Source organism: Juglans regia, chromosome 3, assembly GCF_001411555.2.
Source record: "Juglans regia cultivar Chandler chromosome 3, Walnut 2.0, whole genome shotgun sequence".
Taxonomy (NCBI): domain Eukaryota; kingdom Viridiplantae; phylum Streptophyta; class Magnoliopsida; order Fagales; family Juglandaceae; genus Juglans; species Juglans regia.
In genome coordinates, this window is record NC_049903.1 from 13,945,927 (window position 1) to 13,967,044 (window position 21,118).

Here is a 21,118-nt window from a genome sequence, read left to right on the forward strand (position 1 = left end):
GAATCTTGATGAAAGCTTGATTTATTTATTTTTTATTTTTTGGAATAAATAGAAATATAATTTATTATTTGTTTTGGAAGTTTGAATGTTCTTTTCTACGTGAATGGTTTTATTGAGGTAAAGCCATGGACTTATTATCATATTATAGTTAGTATCACTTTAAAAGGAAAAGTGCAACGAAAAAATGAATTGACAATGGAAAAATCCAACCCACATTAATTGCTACAATTTTATTAGAGGATGACAAATGTCAAACTTACTACAATTTTAAACTATAAAGATCTTATTAATTAAGACAAAAATAATTTCTTTTTTTTTTTTTTTTGTCGAAGACAAAATAACTTTCGGTAATTTGTACAATTTTTTAATATTTTATTGCCTCCACCGCCTCATTAAGACAAAACAATTATAGTTAAATGTTTTTAATATTTTTTAATATAATAAGATTATTTAATAAAAACTTTGATACATATAATAAATATTAGTCAATATATATTTCAATAATTAATTCCTGCCCGCAGTGAAGTTGAATCAATCAAAGTGTATATGACTGTAAGTCATATATGTTAAAGAGGGTGTCCAATCAGATATGATTGATTTCCTCTTTCTCTCACTTTTATGTTTAATTCAAATTTTAAAGAGCACTCACGGACTAATTACCGGCCGTACTCAATTTGAGTAATGATACAGTTATTACCATTTTCCTTCTCAATACCACTTTATAATAAAATAATAAATAATTTTACGTACAATTATAGAATACATAAATATTATATATTTATTTTAAAAAAAAATAAAATTTATTATTAAAAAATTATTTTTTTTTATGTGAGTCACATATTTATTTATTTTTTTAAAGTGACTACATAATATTTACACACTCACAATTATAAATATTATTTCTCTAAAATAATATGTATTTTTTAAAATCAAAAGTATAAGAAAGTTATTAGAAATTAATTTTTTATTATTATTAAGCTGTATATAAGTTGCCAGCTTATCACTTTTGAAATTTCAATTAATTTGCCGTCTCTTACGGAAGTTTATGTAGGAAATAATAATTCGATGTGATGACTTTTGTACTATAGGTATAATTTAATTTAGGAGATAAGTTTAGAGTTTAGAATTTTATATATTAAATTATGTCATCATATTATACTCCTTTTTTTTATCAAATATATTTTCCTTTTTTATGGATTTAATCTCTACATTAGATTTGTTGATACAGATTACTAGTCAATTACAACCATCACCTATGTTGCCCATCTCGTGCCTACGAGATTGTGGAAAGAGAACTTGTTGATTTTGGCTAGAGACTTAGGTCTCGTTTACTTTGAGAGATGAAACATAAAATTTTAAAAATATTTCTAAGTTTTGTACGTTTAGATACTCTCTGAAAATAAACACTCATTTTTTATCTCAATTTATCTCATCTCATTTTATCTCTCATTATTTTATTACTATTCATCAACTGTACTATATACATAAAAAATTGTCAAGTGGGACCTATCATTCCTTTCTTTCGGCAGCAAATAATTTTTATGAGTGGGTCCCAGCAATAAATACTAGTGGGTTCAAATGACAGTAACGCCAAAATGTGTAGAAAAAAAAAAAGGCAAGTGGTAAATGGAAAACGTTGAAATGTTAAGAAATAAAAAAAAGGCAATTCAACGCAGTCCAGGAAAAAGCAAAAAAAAAAAAAAAGCAAAACGCAAGTGGTAAACGGAAAACACCTGTGGAAAAAAAAAAGGCAATTCAACGCAACCCAAGAAAAAGCAAAAAAAAAAAAAAAAAGCAAAACGGCTAGGTCCCACTACCATCAATACTTCACAAAAAATTCAAACTAATCTCATCTCATCTCTATAAACAAACACAATTTTATTTTATCTCATCTATATTCAACATATCTCAATACTATTCACACTATTCACAAGACCCTACACCTTGCCACCACACCCCGCCTCCATCTGGCTGGGGCAGTTCCCCCGTCTGCTAGATATGAGCAGCGGGGTCACCTGCCTGCATCTGGGCTCCCAACGGGTGTGGGGGGCGGGTGGGCCCAGCCCCAGCCCGTATAATATATATATTTAAAATAACTTGTATATTAAAATGGCGCCATTTTGGGTATTTCCAAAACGGCGTCGTTTTTATTATTACACAAAGGCATAAAGCTACCCCCCGAGCTCAGTTCCTCCCTCACTCTTAATCTCAGTTCTCTTTCTCTCAGATCTACCCTCTCTCTCACTCTCCGTTCGTCCTTCCATCGCAAGCCATCTGTGAGGTTGCCATCATCACCGTTGTTACCTAAAGCTAGCTCCATCACCATAAGTATCTCAAGTCTATTCTATTTTTTTCTTTTCTTTTTTTTTTTAGTTTTTTTTGAGTTATGGAGGATGAGATTGAATTGAGGAATTGGACGATGGGATTGTGAATTTTGTACAATGGAGCTTTTCTTTTTTTCTTTTTAGTTTTGTTTGAGTTATGGAGGATGGGATTGAATTGAGAAATTGGATAATGAGATTGTGAATTTTGTACTATGGAGATTGGGTTGTTTGTTGTGTGAATTTTTTATTGTAAATTTGTATGAAAAATTGTGTAATGTGTATGTAAATTAGGGTTTCAATATTGAAACTCCTAAATTAATTTGGGATTTCAATATGAAACCTCATTCTATTTTGGGGTTTTGATATCGAAACGCCAAACTATTGTGATGTTCATGATTATATGGTTTTAATTGTCGTGTGATTTTTGCATCATTTCTTATTTTCGTAAGTCAACAATAATGTATATTCAATCAAATTTTAGTGCTAACTACTTCTGCCCCTGTTACTACCACTACCACTAACCCACATCTACCCTTACCCTACCCCCATGCCCCCAGTAAGCAAGAAACAAATTTCAGTTGTTTAGTTTCACTTCACTAAAATAGAGAATGGTAACCTCCATAACCCACAAGCTAAGTGTAACCATTATAGTAAAATATATAGATGTCATTATATGAGACATGGTACATCTCAATTGAAGGTCCACTTAGAATAACAATGCAAAAAGAGTCCAACAATATAAGAATCTTTATAAGAAAAGAGTTAAGCTAAACAAAAGATTTAACTTTAAAATATGGCAGATGGGAGTAGTGGGGGGAATGTTGGAAGGATTTACAAAGTATGATTTGAAGGAGTGTAGGAGACACCTAGCTCGTATGTTCATAATGAATGAGCTACTGTTTCGATTTGTTGAGGGCAAAAGGTTTTAACCATATTCTAAGTACTTGAAATCTAGGTTTAACCTTACTCTTGTGGTGAAGGATATTAGGAAACATTATGGTATAAAAAAATATTTGTTGAAAAATCAATTGGTGGGTCAAAGAGTTTTCCTCACCATCGATACATGGAAACTTGTCCAAAAATTTTAATTATATGTCTTTGATGGCACATTTTATAGATTGTGATTGGAAATTAAACAACAAAATTCTAAAATTTTGTCAACTTTTTTATCACAAGGGTGAGACCATTGGGACGGCCTTGGTAGCCGCACTAAATGAGTGAGGTTTTGAGCGGGTTGTCACAGTATCGATTGGCAATACCTCTTCTAACAATGTCGCTTTTGGGGCATCTTAAGATCTATCTTGAAAAGGCCAATAAGTCAATCATGGGTAGTGAGTGTTTGCATGTGAGATTTAATGCACATATTCTAAATCTTATTGTGACTAATGGTTTGAAAGATCTTGATGACTCGGTTAAAAGGGTTAGAAGTGCGGCGAGATTTATGAGATCTTCACCTACTAGATTTGAAAAATTCAAGATTGTTATGAGGCCTGCATGTATTAAATGCAAGAAGGGTCTTTGTCTTGATGTTCCAACAAGATGGAAGTCAACCTTCTTCATGTTGGAGACCGCCCAAAAGTATAAAGGTGTCTTTAAGTTATTGGGTGATGAAAACATTCAATTTGTAAAATATTTTGAAGATGACGGAGGATTAGGCAAGCCTATTAATGATGATTGGGAGGTAGTTGGAACTTTTGTAAACTTTTTGTGGCTTTTCTACGAGATCACAACCAGACTTTCCAGTTCTTTGTACCCTACATCCAATACTTTTTTTCAGTAAATATGTAAGGTGAAAGAAGAATTGAATGACATGTGAGTAAGTGATCAAACTAGGCTACAAGAAATGACATTGAGCAAGAGGGTTAAGTATGATAAGTATTGGGGACACCTTATCCATGGGCCCAACAAGGCGGGGCGGGGCAGGGCAGGGGCAGACGAATAAGGTGCCTACCCCCGCCCTTAACACTTGGATGGGAGGCCCCATTCCTAGTGTGCGGGGGCGGATTCCGAAGGGGAAACCCCATCCCCAGCCCATGCGAGGGTGGGGTGCGGGAAAGTGAATCCCCAGGCCCCTGCATTAGTATATAGAGCTCCTTTTGAGTCTCTTTATTATGTAGGAAGATTTTTCTTTTTGTTAGATCATTGATATGTATGTTAAATGCGCCACTAGAAGCATTTAATACAGGTTATGCGAGGGTTTTGTGTCATGTGATTACCAAAAATTTGACTAATACTATTTTAATGAATTATAATGTGTTTTTATCAAAACTTTATACTAAAAATTAAAAGAAAGGTAGATACCACAAAAGATCATACTAATATTTACGTTATATATATAAATTTTTTAAACATGAAATTCTCAATAAACATCGGAAATATCACTTCCCTCTCTTTTTTAAACAATATTATTTTTTTATTTTTACTTAACACGGACCTCTAGAGTGAATGGTATAAAATATAGAGTATTTTGGTAATTATGTCTTTTAAAAAAATTATATTAACAAAAGCTGATAAAAATAGTTCATATTCTATTATTTTAACTAATTGTATTTAGGAATGGCGAGTCCCCTATTTTCCTTTTTCCATTCTAGGTCCGGGATAAATTATGGATTCTAGTACATTTTAACAACGAAATACTCAAAGAAGTATTTGATTGTTGAGAAAAGCTTCAAACCGGAAGTAATGTGATGTTTTATTTTACACCTTCCAATAAAAATGGACATGTAGGAGACTTACGTGTTTTATCGTAGATTTGAGCTAAGGCTACGCTGCTCTCCTCTCCCTTCTCCTTCCTTTCTCTCTTGTAAGGGGTCCCCCCCCTCCTCTTCTAGTGGATCTGTAAGGAGCAACTAAGAGAATAAGAAAAGAAGGCCCAATCCAGTCCAACCCACAGGTAGACTCCCCTGGACGCTACCCCTATATGGGAAGCAGACTACAGGGGGATGAGACTCGTTGTCCTGAAGATCCTTCGAACATCGTCCAGTCTTTAAGTACTTGCCCACATGAATGAGCAGGAAGCGAGGGAGACCTTTGATCCTCTGAAAATGTGACATCGACGGATCACCTAAGACACCAGCAGAGTAAAACAAATTGGGGAACCACGCCGCATTATTGACACCACTACCCGAGCAACACGCCACATTAATGACATCGTCGCAGAGGCACGCCGCATTAAATGACTCTGACAAAATGAATAGTAAAAATGACATAGGCTCCACGAGGGTAGGCACGATCTGTCCCCCAGACTCCTGGTATAAATGGTAATTTTCAGGCATGAAAAATCTCTCTAGACTCTCTCATTATTTGACAAACTTTCAAAATGCTCTACTGACTTTGACATCGGAGACTCTTCGACCCCAAGGCCACCATCTCCCAGCTTCTTTCTTCTTGGTTTTCGCAGGCTCAGCTTTGAAGACTCGAGTTGCTGGAATCTAGCCCAAAAGTGTATGAAACACGAAGTTAACATCTCTCATTCAATCTCTCTCTCTCTCTATCATCTATATCACCACACCCATTTTGTCGTCGCTCTCTCTCTCATCTTATATCTATTGATTTTGAAGTATTTATCTCTGTTTTCACTGTTATTCGAGGATAATGAAAGTTATTTTGCTTGGCTTTTGGGTATGTGATGAGCGTTTAACACTATCCCAGATTTGTGTGTGCAGACCAAGTTAAGAATTATTGAAACTTGACAATTAACTCATGGACCAAAAGGACCTAGAAAGTAAGCATATTTTTCATTTAATAGAACCTATATGTGTCACATATTTATTGAAAGGTGTAAATAGGCTATAGTCACCATGTCTGGCTCTTTGGCTTTCACTTGATTGTTACCCTTGTCTGTATTTCTTTTTATTAAATAAATATTTTCAATCAAAAAAATATTTGATTGTTAAGAGAATAGATACATGGAAAATAAGCATAATGGTATTTTTATTTTTCTGGGGCCCACCATTTGTGATATTAATCTATTTTATTATCTGCTTTTTAATTTTGGGGTAAATTTATTATATGCTTTTATTTCTTTGAGAAAACCACAGTTTGACCCATCATTGAAATTGAAAAAGAAAGGCTTCCAATTTCCAATTTATGTGCACAGTGACACAGCCATGGTCCCCAACGGGTGATGCCAGCACTGCTGCACGGACCCCTTTTTCTACAGAAGAAAGGTAGAGTCCTCAGACCGACTATCAATGTCACGGTCACGTGCACCCTTCAACTCATGAATTATGACTCATGTTAAAATAAAGACATTTAGTAAAATAATAATAAAATTATTTATCATCTATTATTCATCATCCAATCATTACAATTAAATAATAAAAAAATAATAATTAAAAGAATAGTTAAAGAATTTTTCATTTTGTATCCTATATTATTATTTCCTCTTATTTCACTATGATGAAATGATATTATTTATTAATTATTTCTTTTTTAAAATTATTAAATAAAAGTAATAAAAATGTTATATGTAGTCATTTTTATATATTCCATTAACGTGATTAGTTACATTATTTTTTTAATATAAAATAATTATTTTAATCAATCATATTAATAAAATATATACAAAAATTACTTTACGTAACAGAACTCTAAAAATAATGCTAAAGTTTTTATCTAAACTAGGTAAGTCGGAAGAAACACCACTCTAATCCATTAATAAATGGGGAAGTATCCATTGAACATGCGACAAGTAAATGCTTTTTCTCTTTTCTAAAATGAAAATTTAAGTTAAAAAATTGTTTTTGTGTTTCTTCAATATAAACATATATACTTCTCACATGCTTGAAGGACATGAGACATCTTGTTTTAAAAAGATTGAAAGAAACTTCATTCAACCCAGTAATGTGGAAAATTATATCTTACATATCAAATTACCATATCATTTTTATTTTATTAGTATACAAAACGTGACATTTCTAATCACAATCATTTTTTATTTTTTTAAAAGAAAAATTTATGAGTTGATAGGTAATGTCGCCTCATCATAGTAAAATGAGAGTGTGGTATGTAAAATTCTCCAAAAAATAATCTAATATCTCGTTGAGTTACATAGATGAGATGAGATGAGATGAGATAAAAATTAAAAGTTGAATAAAATATTGTTAGAATATAATTTTTATTTTAAGATCTGAAAAAATTGAATTATTTATTATATTTTATGTGAAAATTTTAAAAATAAATGTAATAATTATATAAAATGAGATGAGATGAGTCTCATATCATCTTGGTAACCAAACTAGGCCTAAGAGTCTCTTTGAGAACATAGCTGTTTTTAGATATTATCAAATTATTTTATTATTATTCATAAACTATTTATTATTATTCTCACTATTATCTACCGATCATTTAAGATATTATATCCAATCAGAGCCTAAGAATAATAAAAATGTCACATTTATAAAATAAGATAAAAAGTAGAATAAGAATATTGTACAAAGCATTACTCAAAAGCAAAATAAAAAAGTTTAAAGAAATAATTTATTTCAAATATACTGTACGTTGATACGAATGCTTTTATAAGAGCTATTGATATGAAAACTGATCGCATCAAGTTTTTTAGAAGAGAAATATTACTCACATTCCGACGCGATATTAATATGTGATTTATTATTTTTATTTTTTAATTTAAATATACATATTTATATATATATAAATAAAATAATAAAGATAATAAATTATATATTAATATGTGATGTAGAGATAATAAGTATATATTTTTTTAATTGCTTATCATGTTAATTAAAATTAAAATAATTATATTTATTTTTTAATAATTATAATAAATATTAGAATGGATGATATATAGAGTAATGATCAATCTATGCAAGAATCTCCTACCGTGTGGTCTTAGGGTTCCGAGAACAGATCGAACGTATACATGATGGTGATATTGAAGGTTGGCAAAATATTAATAAATAAAAATAACGATATTTCCATGAATAATAAGGAATATTGAGAAGGTATGGACAGCAAGATTAAACACAGCTTTCCCTTTTATAATTCCAAGTATTTTTTTTTTCGTCATCTTCGTCGTCGTCCTAGCCTCTTCTTGTGTTTTTTTTTTTTAATTCAGTATTTCATGTTGCAAATTTAGGCTTCATTTAGTTACGCAGTTCAGATGAGATCAGATGAGATATTTTATTAAAAGTTGAATAAAATATTATTATAATATTAATTTTATTTTAGTATTTGAAAAAGTTGAATTGTTTAATATATTTTATGAGAAAGTTTAGAAACATTATAATGATGAGATGAGTTGATTTGATTTTGTGTAACCAAACCAACCCGTGTGGGATATTCTTGCTTTTTATTAGTCGAATGTTACAAGAAAAATAAACATTTATGATGGATTATTTAAGATAAAAATAATTATTTGTGATGAAAATAGACTTATTTTAACACAAAATAATCATTTTTATAAGAAAATAAATAATTTTCTTATAGCGCGGACCAATATTTTAGATGGGGTAGAAGAAAGAAAATGTAGTTGAATATAGCCTACCAATATTGCATTGGGGGCTCAAGAGGCAAAGGAAACCCATGCTCTTTGAAAATTTGTCTCAAAAAGGGACCCAAATGACTTTAAATGTTTTTGGTGGTAAATAAATAAATTGTTATGATCATATATTTAATAGAATAGAATAATTTTACTTATCATCTTTTACATCACATATCAATATGTGATTTATCATTTTTGTCATTCTATTTAAACACACACATATTGATGTGTAAATACGTGTATTTAAATAGAATGATAAAAATGACACATCATATATTAATATGTAATATGAAGATGATAAATAACATTTATCAAATAGAATAACATACTTTATCATTATCCATCTCCAATAATTCAGGATTTACAAATATTGATTCTTGGTAGAGATTTATCCGATCCCTCGTGTAAAATTAATCAACCCTCCAACCATATTTATCCATGTTTATATTAATTCTATATTATTATAATAAGAAAAATTTTATACATCACGCTATCATCTCATTATGTAAAATATAATATATTTATCACTATTGAATGATCATTTACTATATGATTCTTTATCATCTAATAGTAATAAATATGTCACATCTTATATAATGGGATAAAAATAGAATGAAAGTGTGATATATAAGATTACTCTTATTATAATATTAAATTTTATCTTCGTTTCAATAAAAATAGGATTTTCGTGAATGAATTAATTCTATTGATTATGGTGGGTTCAACCGTACGTACTCCAAGAACTCCCTGCATTAATAACGTTAGGACCACATACATAAAGGATAGGGACCTTGAGACTTGAGAGTACCTATTTGTGTCATCTGATTTTGGAACTTAACATCACGCAGAGGTTCACATCATTAATGGATCGAAGCTCGAACTAAATTTGGGTTCTAAAAATATATATATATATATACACACAAAAGTGCAAAAGGACATCTACTTACACCAAGCAGACACATAAGTTTTGTATTGGCCTCTATTATGTTTTAAGGGTTAATGCCATACATGTATTTGATCACAAGTATCGTAGCATGTATAATTTTTGAAGTTTATTTTATGTTACATATTCATAAATTTTATGATTTAAAGTAATTTTATATGTTATGTTAATAAATATTATGCAATTTAAAAATGAATGCTAAATATAGTGTTAGAATATATAAGTCATATGCACTCCCTTTAAAAAAAATGAGTTTAGTATGATAAAGTTTGTTTTTTCATGTGGGTTCTAAAATTTTTCTATTTTTTTTTATCAAAATGAGTGTGAGGCTCACAAAACTACATTAATCATTTCCCTTTAAGGATTGAACATGTGTTTGTTTATTTTCTAAGTAGTTTTTGTCTTATTTACTTTATATTTAATCTATTATGATTAGGAGTAACGATACATGTATAATTTTTTTTATAAACATATTTTAAAATGAGAATATTTATGTAAAATGATATTATTTTTAAAAATTATTTTATAAAAATATCTCTCATTTAAAACATAATTTTATAAAAAATTATAAAAAGAATTGTATGTTGTAAATTTACTGGAAAAAGTTGTGGGAACTAATCCTGAGCAGTTGAAAGGCAGCATGATTTTCACGTGCTTTTCCATTTTTAAGTTCGGTGATTTTAAGGCCAACTGGCGGTTTGTTTTCTGGTTAACCGGTTCAACGACCTACCCGTGAAGCTAACTAACATCATGACCGTACGGAAAAGCAAAGAAAAGAAGATGAAAACTCTGAACATATGACAGAAAAACTTGAACTGCGCCAATCAGATATGAAAATACTCAAATTATACAGAAATTATATAAAAATAATTTTATAAATTGATATAATTTAATGTAATTTATCAGATTATAAAATTATTTTTATTATAAAATAAATATAACGATCATATAAAATCTCATTAATTTATGAGATTATTTTTATATAATTCGTTTGTAAACATAGCAGTACTCAAATATTCTCAATTTAAAACATAGTTACAAAGATTATAAAAAAAAAAAAAAATATGGATATATCATACTCAAAAAAATGATGAAAATAATCATTTTTTTTCTTCAGTCGATCCCCAAATCTTTTATTAGAATCATGGCCGACTCCTTAGAAACTGTGTACAATTGTATCTTGAAGCCTTTATAGAAATGGTGGAGATAATCATTTTTAAGCATAGGAAAAGCTACTTTTGTTTGTCTAGTTCCGGAGGGACAATATAATGGTTGTGTGTTCCAAACCCTAATTTTTTAAAAATAAATAAATAGACTTTCTATAATCTTGAGAAAGGAAGTTCTAAGCATTTTTGTCTTTATTGATCATGAGTTAAACACATGCCAACATGCACCTTTGCGGCTGTTTGGAACTCCTCTGCATATAGGGGGAATTATGGCCCAGGAGGTTGGTTGTATAAGGAAGGATGAAGGTAGCTTTGTTTTGGCAATTTGGGATTTTAAAATATCATCTATTTAGGATGAAATATGGGATATCTTGATTATTTCAATAAAAATATTTCACTACTACGGACACAAAGATATTATACAAAGTAAATCCACTTACTAATTTGATTTCCTGAAATCCATTAGATTTATTTTATAATAAAATAACTTTACAATCTGACATACCATATCAAGTCACATCAATTTATAAATTTACTTTTATGTAATTCATTTTTCTTGGTTTTCTCCAAGTCTTAGTTATGAGAACTGTGGTCAATTGGGCAAGACAAACTAGCCCAAATAGTCCCTCCCAATAGCAATCTGGAGGGCTGAGAATCGAAACTCAGTAGAGCCCAACTACATATTCTGTTTATGTGCTAAAACAATTGCACCTGGTAGATCCATGAAACACTAAAGTTGAAAATGTTCTAAAAAAATATGTGCTGATGCACAGCATCTTTGGAGTCACCGTGAGAAGATCTTTTTCTTTACAGTTAGATTTGGACAGAAAAATAAATGAAAAGTTTTGCACACATACATTGATATATAGGAGAAAATTTTGAAAGACAATCAATTTTGACGAGAATTTGATTCTAAATAATTGAGGGTTGCCACACGAATTCTTAGTACTGTTCAATTCTAACAAGACTCAGAACACTAGGGACAGTGAAATACATTACAAAATTTACAATCTCAATGAAGCAATGCATTATTTACCCAAATGTCAACTATCTTGCATCAAATTGATTGGCTCGCTCAAAACATACTTGGGTAGTTCATATTTTGCACCTGCAATGGAGATTCTGTAAGCTAGATGATAGGTAGGTAAATTCACGGTTGCACAATTCACGGTCGTAAATATATTTTTTCGATAGATAAATTAGATAAAAAGATGGAAAAATAAAGGAGAGAATTTTGAGGGGGATTAGGCACCTCTCTCGTCGTAGCAGATTGTCAAATCAGCACTCTGAACGATCACACCAGCACTATCCACAATTACTTGTGCAAGAGTTAAGTCAGCTTCAGTAGCAGCTCGAAGTGCCTCCCATATCTCTGGAAAGAATACAACATTCACTGTTCAGATATCTTCATTCTTCCCCCACCATCAACAAATTATTTCTTCAGGACAACTTCTTGCATGCCAAAAGAATTGTACATGTGAAGACACGCGAGACTCAAAATCTCGTGCTAAAGAGAAACGTATATTCTTATTATTAATTATTTTAATGAGAACAAGAGAAGGAATTCAACTGGACTACTGGAAGCAGCCCATTTGGCGAGATTGCGTGCTGAAGAATTTGCACTACTATGATCAACACAGAACTGTACATGGGAGCAAACAACCAGGACTTTTATGCAATTAGCTTCATAGTAATAGAGGGAAGCAGTTGGTACTATTTTCATAAAAAGTGGGACAAGAATTTAAAAAAAGAAAAAGAAAAAAGATGTTTGTGTGAAGTTGGGCATTCATAGTTATCACAACGTTCTAACAAGAATGTCATGAAAACTCAATAGAAATTAGGCCCCGTTATTCAAGAATCACTCCAACTCATCTCATCATTACAACTTTTTCAAATTTTCACACAAAATATAATAAAAAATTCAACTTTTTCAAATCCCAAAACAATAATAATATTAAAAAATAAAATAATATTCTAACAATATTTTATTCAACTTTCATCTAAAACCATCTCATCTCATCTCACTATCCAAACCTCACCTAAGACATTAAAATACAGCATTATCCATTTGTCCAAGAGATGTACCATGATATGAGAGAATATGGATGTTGACCATAATAAGTGAATGAAGAGGGAGACCTTGATATTACGTCATGAGTGAACCTAATATAGACATTAGTAAATATTCCTTTTAAAGCTGTGTGAAGGGGGGAAAAGATGGTTGATCATTAACGGTGTAGATACATTCTGTTTGAACGTTAATTACTAAAAATAAAATAGTGTAACACATTCAGTCAAGGATAATAACCAGAGTGTTTAAATCATTAAACTTCAGCAAGTTCTTCCAAGTTTTGTAGAAAGAAAAGGTGAAAGAGGTGAGTTCCTAACTTCAGATTAGTTGTTTTGTTTTCCTAGTTGATATCTCAAGATTCTGCACAGAGTTTACACAGTAGGGGGGCAATTAGAACCTGAAAAATAATCCGACAGACAAGTGAACTGACAGTGCAAGGTATTTAAACAACCATCAGTCATCAAGAATCAAAATACAATAAGTTATCAGAAATGAGTGCTCCAACACTAGGAAAAACTTAAGTATATATTCAAAGCCATCAGTGATTGGTATGTTAAAAACATGGTCTACATGAACGTCGGAAAAAAAAAAAAAAAAAAAAAAACTTCATGCATAAGTGTGCAAGTCCTACTTCTGTGCAGGCTTCATATTTTCCCTGGATGGCATTCTCTAGAAGGATAAAAAAAATTCAAGAGTTATAATGATCAATTTATGGCCATACAAGCAATGGTATTTACATTATATCTAGCTGTAGCAGCAAATGTTTTCCTAAGGATTAGTGAGATAACTTTTGGACCATTCTGGTCCAGCTGGAAAGGTTCCTGCCTAATACATTGGAAAATGTCCACCAACTCCCTTTACTGCCTGATGCAGTAGGGATTGATTGAAGTGTGGGTCCTTCTTGCAAACCTTTAAGGAAAATCAAACAGTTAGTGCCAGCTGATAAACGGAATCAGTGAACTCTTTCAGTTTATTGAGTGGTACAGAGCTTAATTAGATATTTATCTCCAAGTCCAACCTCAAGACATAGGCATGGTTAACTATCAGAGATTAACAAAAGCCCCCAACTGGGGACCCAAGAATCAAAGCAAAACATGCAATTTTTGCCATGTCAAGGACTTATGCTCGTGTAAGTTAACCTGACATGAAAAATATTGCACAACTCTTAGCATTGATCCTAGTGCAACCATATACCAAAGCCATAACCTCATGATGCTATTAAGCACAGCTTTGAACATTAAGGGTGAGTTTGGATGTTGAAGTGAGTTGAGTTGAGTTGAGTTGAGATGATAAAATATTGATAAAATATTATTTTTTAATATTATTATTATTTTGAGATTTGAAAAAGTTGAATTGTTTATTATATTTTATGTTGGGATTTGAAAAAGTTGTAATGATGAGTTGAGATGAGTTGAGAGTAGTTTACAAACCAAACGCAGCCTAAGTCTCCATAAGAGCATCACATGTTTGAATCAATTATCAAATGGCCATATGCTGCCTATGTTCTGTCAACAACCATATAATACAGAAATTTATGAAGATCAACAAATTTGACGCAATTTCTCATTCTACAGCACCTAAGAGGCTGAAGCACACAACAGTCAGAATGTTACCAAATAAGGTAGGTTGATTTGTGTCATCGCAATCACTCATTATGAATCTCTTTAACTGAAGGTTTTCTTGTGCATATTCTGCTACAAACCATAGCACGGTAATGGCTAGGGTTTCACTGCAATATCTACTATAGATGGTTGCCACAGAAACTTAAACAATCCCTCTAGCTGTACTTACTACCCTACGTGACGCATGTGCTGGAATACTGAAAAAAGAAGAAGATATCTTACTTGCAGACCAGTATAACTTAAAGAAAATGTTCTATGGATATTCCAGTCTATCAAGTCCTAAATCTTTGCTCCTTTCGTTATTCCCTCATTTGATATATTGGTGTTTTCTTCCTCAGGTTATATCTTTATGACTACTTTTAGCTCCTTTCGTTCTATCATCATATCCATATTTTTCCCACAGTACTAAGTCTATTTAAGAAAAGGTTAAAAGCACCGACATATATCTTAACCCTTGTTTTAAATAGTCGATGACTTGATGTTAGAAACATGCATGCTGATGTTTGCATAAACCACTGACATATAGCAGGAAAACAATAGAAGGGCTTAAGTACGCAACTGCAGGCATATCAGATTGTCTCAAATAAGCTCCACATAACAGGGTCCATGACATTGTGCTTCACGTAAACCACACACATATAAGAAAGAAAACAAGCAAACAAAATGTAAATTTTTATTCTCCCAATTTTACAACGGACATACTTTCTCCTGCCTTTACTTTGAATAAGGGTTATCAATTAAATTAACTCTTTCCTATATCAATTTAGGCATTTGAGATGACTGGTAAATTGTTATGATAATGGGCAGATGGTCTTCAGTTTGAAATCCTCACGCCATTCTAGAGTCTGATCTCACAAGTGAAGAGTGTTTGAATGTATAACGTGAGGATACAAGTTAGAATGGTTAAGATGATTCAATTCACTATTTTCTATCAGTTTAATATTTATAGGTTTACTGAGGTTTGGAGACTGTGGCTGTCATTAGATACCCAACCTGGGCCTAGCATAATTTTTCCACATTACCCTAATGTTAAATAACTAAACAATACATGTGCAGTACTGCATGAATTCTCCGAGAGTCTATAGAAAGATTACCTTTCTGGCCACCATAGTGAGGAGCGGTATCCCAAAATTCATCACGCATCTGCACTAATTGTGCCCTTGTGATCGGTTCAGAATGCTTCCAAGGTTTCGGCTTCCGAATTTTCTGAGCGTTCTCTGAAATCATGTAAAAAAGAAATATAATTACTCCACCAAATAAAAAGAATTATCCATCAAAAATCAAAACCATCAATCCCCCATACCAATTCAGACACCAAATACATAATACAAAAAAAAACTCCATTTCGCCAAAAAAAAAAAAAAAAATGAAGAAAAAACTTGCTTCAACAACAACAGAGAAACACCAAAATAAGAGGTAAAGTGATTCAAATGTTTACCATCCCCTTTGGCCCGAGACGATCCGGTACAACCCATGAGAGCGAAAGACAGTGAAAATAAATAAAATTCAGCTAAATTTTCCCGGGCGTGAGTTGGGTTTTTCGGGAATTAGCAAGAAATACAATTTGAAAGACGAGCGTATGGGAAACAAAACAAAAAAACGGAAGGTTTTAAGGATGCAGTACTGTTTATGCAGTGGCTGTTGCGTGCTTGCTTGAATTTTCCGAAAACGACAGCTATAGCTAATCAACTCCCACGAGTCTCTCTCCTCCTACAGGAAACTTGAGATCCGAGGGAGAGGGAGAGGGAGAGACAGGGCGGAGTGAGGGGTCGCCTCGGGGCTGAGTGGAAATCCGTATAGATATTTCTCGTCTCTTTCAAATTCAACTCCAGCTTGGGGTTGGGTACACGGTGATCTTATCCTCTCTATTTTTTTACTTTGTTTTCAGAAAATTTAGCGGTTAAAATTTAAATTACTTAATTTAGTCTTTACGGAATCAGCCCTTCAATTATAACCATTTTACAAAGAAAAATGCTATTTTATTCCATTCAATTTATCCATTCATTTTGACACCTGATATATTTTAAATTTTTAAAATTTTTATTTTTATTTAATAGTTAAAGAAATAACTATTAGTATATTAATATTTTTTTTATATTTTTTAAAAATATTTTAAAATGATAAAAAATATAAATAAGAAAATTGAAAAAAAAAATAAAAACACAATTTTAGCCTAAATGTCAAAATGAGTGGTGTTACTCAGGCAGCAGAGTAGCACCGCTCTTTTACAAAACACTATATTGGGTTTCACTTCTCTCATATATATATATAGATATATTTTATAAATAGAGTCGGGTTTCGAATCCAGATTTTTTATTAAGAGAATCAGGCTATATAAAGCTCTTGACAGTTTCACTTCTCACATAATTTTAGCATCTAGGTTGTTAGCGATGATAAAATGTAGCCATGAACTATAAGTCCAACCAAGAGCCAATGATAAATTAAAGTCTAACTACAAATTGACTTCAATTCATGTGATACGTTAGATTTATTTTATAATAAAATAATTTTATAATCTAACGTATTATATCAAGACATGTCAATTTATAAATTTATTTTTATAAAATCTCTTGACGAAAACATTTCTCTAAATTAAAAGCCACCCTTACAAGAGAGAAAGTAGATACAGAGACCCCGCCAACTCCAATAATAAGACATAAAATAATGAGTTACTTAAAAGTTATAATTGAAGAGATGCAAAAGAATAAACAAGATAGAGAAGTAAGACTTTTGGCATGAACAAGAGATCAATTTGGAACTCGAGGGGTAGTTAGGGAACCATTTTCAGTTTAGAGTAGTGCTATATATACTTATAAATTTATTTATATTTTTACTTACAAGACTTATTTTGTTAGTTGTCTTTTAAAATTCAAATTTAAAATTTAAAATTTAAAATTTCATGATTTTCAACATATCAATAACTAATGTAACGCCCGTCCTTGTGGTGGGACTTTTTCTAAAATATTTTTATAAAAAGGACGACGTGAATTACCGTCCTGTTTAAAACTTTTCACTCGCATCCCCAGGGTGCGAGACTCTACGTTTATAAATAAAATGTGTTTTGATCATAAAAGAGGGTTACAGCGGAAAACATAAATCTCATAATAAAAAGACCTCGTACGTTTAAAACTCGTGCCTAGACTTCCGTGTTCTTCCCCATGGGCCGTGTCCGTCCTGATCGTGCAGTTCCTGTGAGGGGGAGGGACATGCATAAAAACTAAAATGAGTCGAAGACTCGTAAGCATTACTTCATACGGTTAAAATATAACAACATAGGTTTTCATTCATGCATTCATCATTCGTACATACTATTACGTGCGTGCCTACGTGTCTTGTGTGTGTTCTTTTGAAAACGTCACTAGACGGGACTTTTCTTTTAAAAGGGCTTTCCTCTATTTAAAACGTTTCCCCCGTCAGTGCCTTCATTTCTTAAAGAGCCCGTGCTCTTGTGCTCTTGTGCATACATGTGCATTCGTGCGTGCCTGCGTACATCCATTCTTTCTTATCGCTTTCATAGGCCAGTACACACAATTACGTCCCGTGTGTTTGGGGTTAGCGGTCTTCCTTTGGACCCGGATTCCGCCTGTGGCCACGGGTTGGGAAACCCTTTTCATAGGGGGCAGCACTGGGTGCACTTCCAGCACTACTTACCCGGCATTGCAATCTGCCCATTCATCGGTACCCTTTCATTCATGTCATGTGGCCGTTACGTGTCTTCATACATTCATGCTTTCGTTTCTTTCTTTTCATTTATTCGTTCATGTCAGCTCGAATGAGCTGACAGCTTTCATTCAGTTCGTTCTTTCATTTAGCAGTCCTTTCTTTTTATGAGAAAACATTTCTTTTCGTGAGAAAATATCGTTTGGGGCGTAAGCCCAAAAATGGTCTTTCCGTTTTCTTTTTCAATTTCATTTCAGTTCTATCCTCTTTTTAACAAAGAACATACATGGGCTTAAGCGTCAGCTTCCGTGGCATCCTATAAGTGTCACCTTGAACGTCGTCAATCATGGTATCCGCGAGTATCACCTCGTGGTGCACATGAGAGCGTCGGTTCGTAGGATTCACAAAAGCATCTGCTTTCATGCCTTTCATGCATCTTCATCAGTTTATGGATTTTTCTTAGAAAATACATACAATAGATACAGCGTATAGTCATCCATTCACATGCGTACAATTAATACTTTGGGGTGCGCAAAAAGGGGCTGCCAATGAGGGGCCGTACATACTTATGCTTTTGAACATTTAGCATTTTCTTTCTTAAAACGTCTTTAGTCTTTTCGTGAGCATTTTAAAGGAAAAGCGTTTCTTGTATCTTTGATAACTCTTAGAAGAGTATGAACGTAACACTTACCTGGACTCCATGCTACTTGCATGTCATTCAGTCCATTCACGTGCTTGTCAGATGGCAACCTACATGCATACACATAACCTTAGCATCATTCTCTATCTAATGCATAAGTAACTTAAACTATAAATAGAACTATGCTATACTTAGAACACTCTCCTTCTATCCCGTGCACTTACGTGCCCTTCACTATGTTAAACCCTTCGAGGACCACTTATAGTCACCACAACTTTCAACTCAAAGTCTTGTCTCAAGTGCTCATCCACTAAAGTGAACCCCTTATTCACCTTAGGATTAAGACACTAGGACATTCGTCTTACTCTTCTTACAACCACATTCGACGCATGATTCCGACCGATGAAATCACACATCTCAATCCTAACGATGCATCCGTCACTATCTTCATGCATCTTGGCCCACACTAAATCCTCATTCCCATCCATAAAGACACATGGCTCTAAGCCAACTCTGAGGCTTAGTACCGTGCAACTATGCTCATGACAGATTACCCATTACATATGGTGAATCCGTCCGGCACGTGTCTCTCACCATGTTACACAGGTACCTTCCCCCTTTATCACCTAAGATCAACGTATATAACACGTTGATCACCTGCTCGTAGGGACAAGGGCCATACTCCGATACCAATCTTCTCTTAACCCGGCTAGCATGACTCTTCAAGCTACCCGTCCTTTTTGACAGTTCATCCCAACACTTAATACGACAAGACTCCATCCATAACTACGTTTCATGTCACGTTATATAGTCCGAGATTGCTCCAGAGCTACACTGTGACCTTGTCGTGTTACCTAACATTCTACTACATCAACTCCTGACTCATCACGAGTACGATTCCTCACGTACTCCCGTCATATCGTGACATCTCGTCACGTTCCCGTTACGCCATTTCTACACTTCAACACTTCACCCATCATAAGCATGACTGTCAGTAGTCATGTCACTTCGTGACATTCCTTAGCCATGCTTCCGCTGCACACTCTTATACTTGTTCTGCTACTTTGCGCATACTCTTGGCCATAAGTCCATCACAGTGACACCTGTCACTTCAGACTACAGGCTACGCCATAACTACTTCGGGACACTATTTCACAGTTCCCCAACACTATCGATCACGTTCCACGCCCATCAATCACATAACCATCATTATCTCTACGACATGCCACACGGAGTGTCGCTGCTACGTGGAGTACACTCCACGTATATTCTCTTCATACACACCACGTTACCATTATGGCATACCTACCATGTGGTACATCACTCCATCACAGGGGGTATGTTCCACTCGTACTCCCTTTACATACGCTCCATCACCACTATGACCTACACGCCATATGGTGCATCCCCAGTCATATGGAGTGCATTCCACATGCACTCCATCTATACACACCATATCACCACTATGGCATGACCGCCATATGGTACATCATTATATCACATGGAGTACACTCCTCGTATACTCCCTTCATACACAGTACGACACGTCACCATTACGGCGTCCTTGCCATATGGTGAATCACCCATCATATGGAGTACATTTCACATGTACTCCATCCATACACACCATATCACCACTATGGCATACCTGCCATATGGTGCATCCCCCGATCACATGGAGTACACTCCTCGTGTACTCCCTTCATACACACTACGGCACATCACCACTATGGCATACACGCCATATGATGTATCTCACCATCTCATGGAGTACGTTCCACATGTACTCTCCACATACATACCACATCACCAATATGGCATACACGCCATACGGTGCATCGTCCACCACATAGAGTACATTCTACATGTACTCCTCTTACGCGCACTATGCCACTGAGTACGCTCCACTTGTACTCATCCCGTTCCACAATACGCCAGGAGGGTATATTTTACATATACTCTCATTGTCTCGCATTACGCCACACATAAAATACACATAGCGTGTACTATTCCCATCCCATATGCCACATCACCATTATGGCATATCCGCCACATGGTGCATTACTCCACCACATAGAGTACACTCCACGTGTACTCCTCACATATACTATACCCCACACAGAGTACACCCATCGTGTACTCCCTTCATACACATCACGGCATGTCACCATTATGGCGGACCCGCCATAT

The 21,118-nt window shown here is 33.6% G+C and overlaps 1 protein-coding gene across 2 annotated transcripts; it reads right to left on the minus strand.

Annotated features, from left to right (window-relative positions):
* Window positions 1–11,767: 11,767 nt before the first annotated feature.
* Window positions 11,768–16,470, minus strand: LOC109012683 (ubiquitin domain-containing protein 1-like). Of its 2 annotated transcripts, XM_018994444.2 has the most exons (4): window positions 16,067–16,470; window positions 15,723–15,845; window positions 12,188–12,307; window positions 11,768–12,043 (listed from the first exon to the last, which is right to left on the minus strand). In XM_018994444.2, exons 1-4 carry the CDS (start codon window positions 16,101–16,103, stop codon window positions 11,979–11,981), a joined length of 345 nt encoding a protein of 114 aa, XP_018849989.1. In that variant the 5' UTR covers window positions 16,104–16,470; the 3' UTR covers window positions 11,768–11,978. The 2 variants fall into 2 exon arrangements, with proteins under 2 accessions (XP_018849989.1, XP_035544009.1); XM_035688116.1 differs by lacking the exons at window positions 11,768–12,043; window positions 12,188–12,307 and adding an exon at window positions 13,410–13,915 and having other exon boundaries at window positions 16,067–16,468.
* Window positions 16,471–21,118: the final 4,648 nt, after the last annotated feature.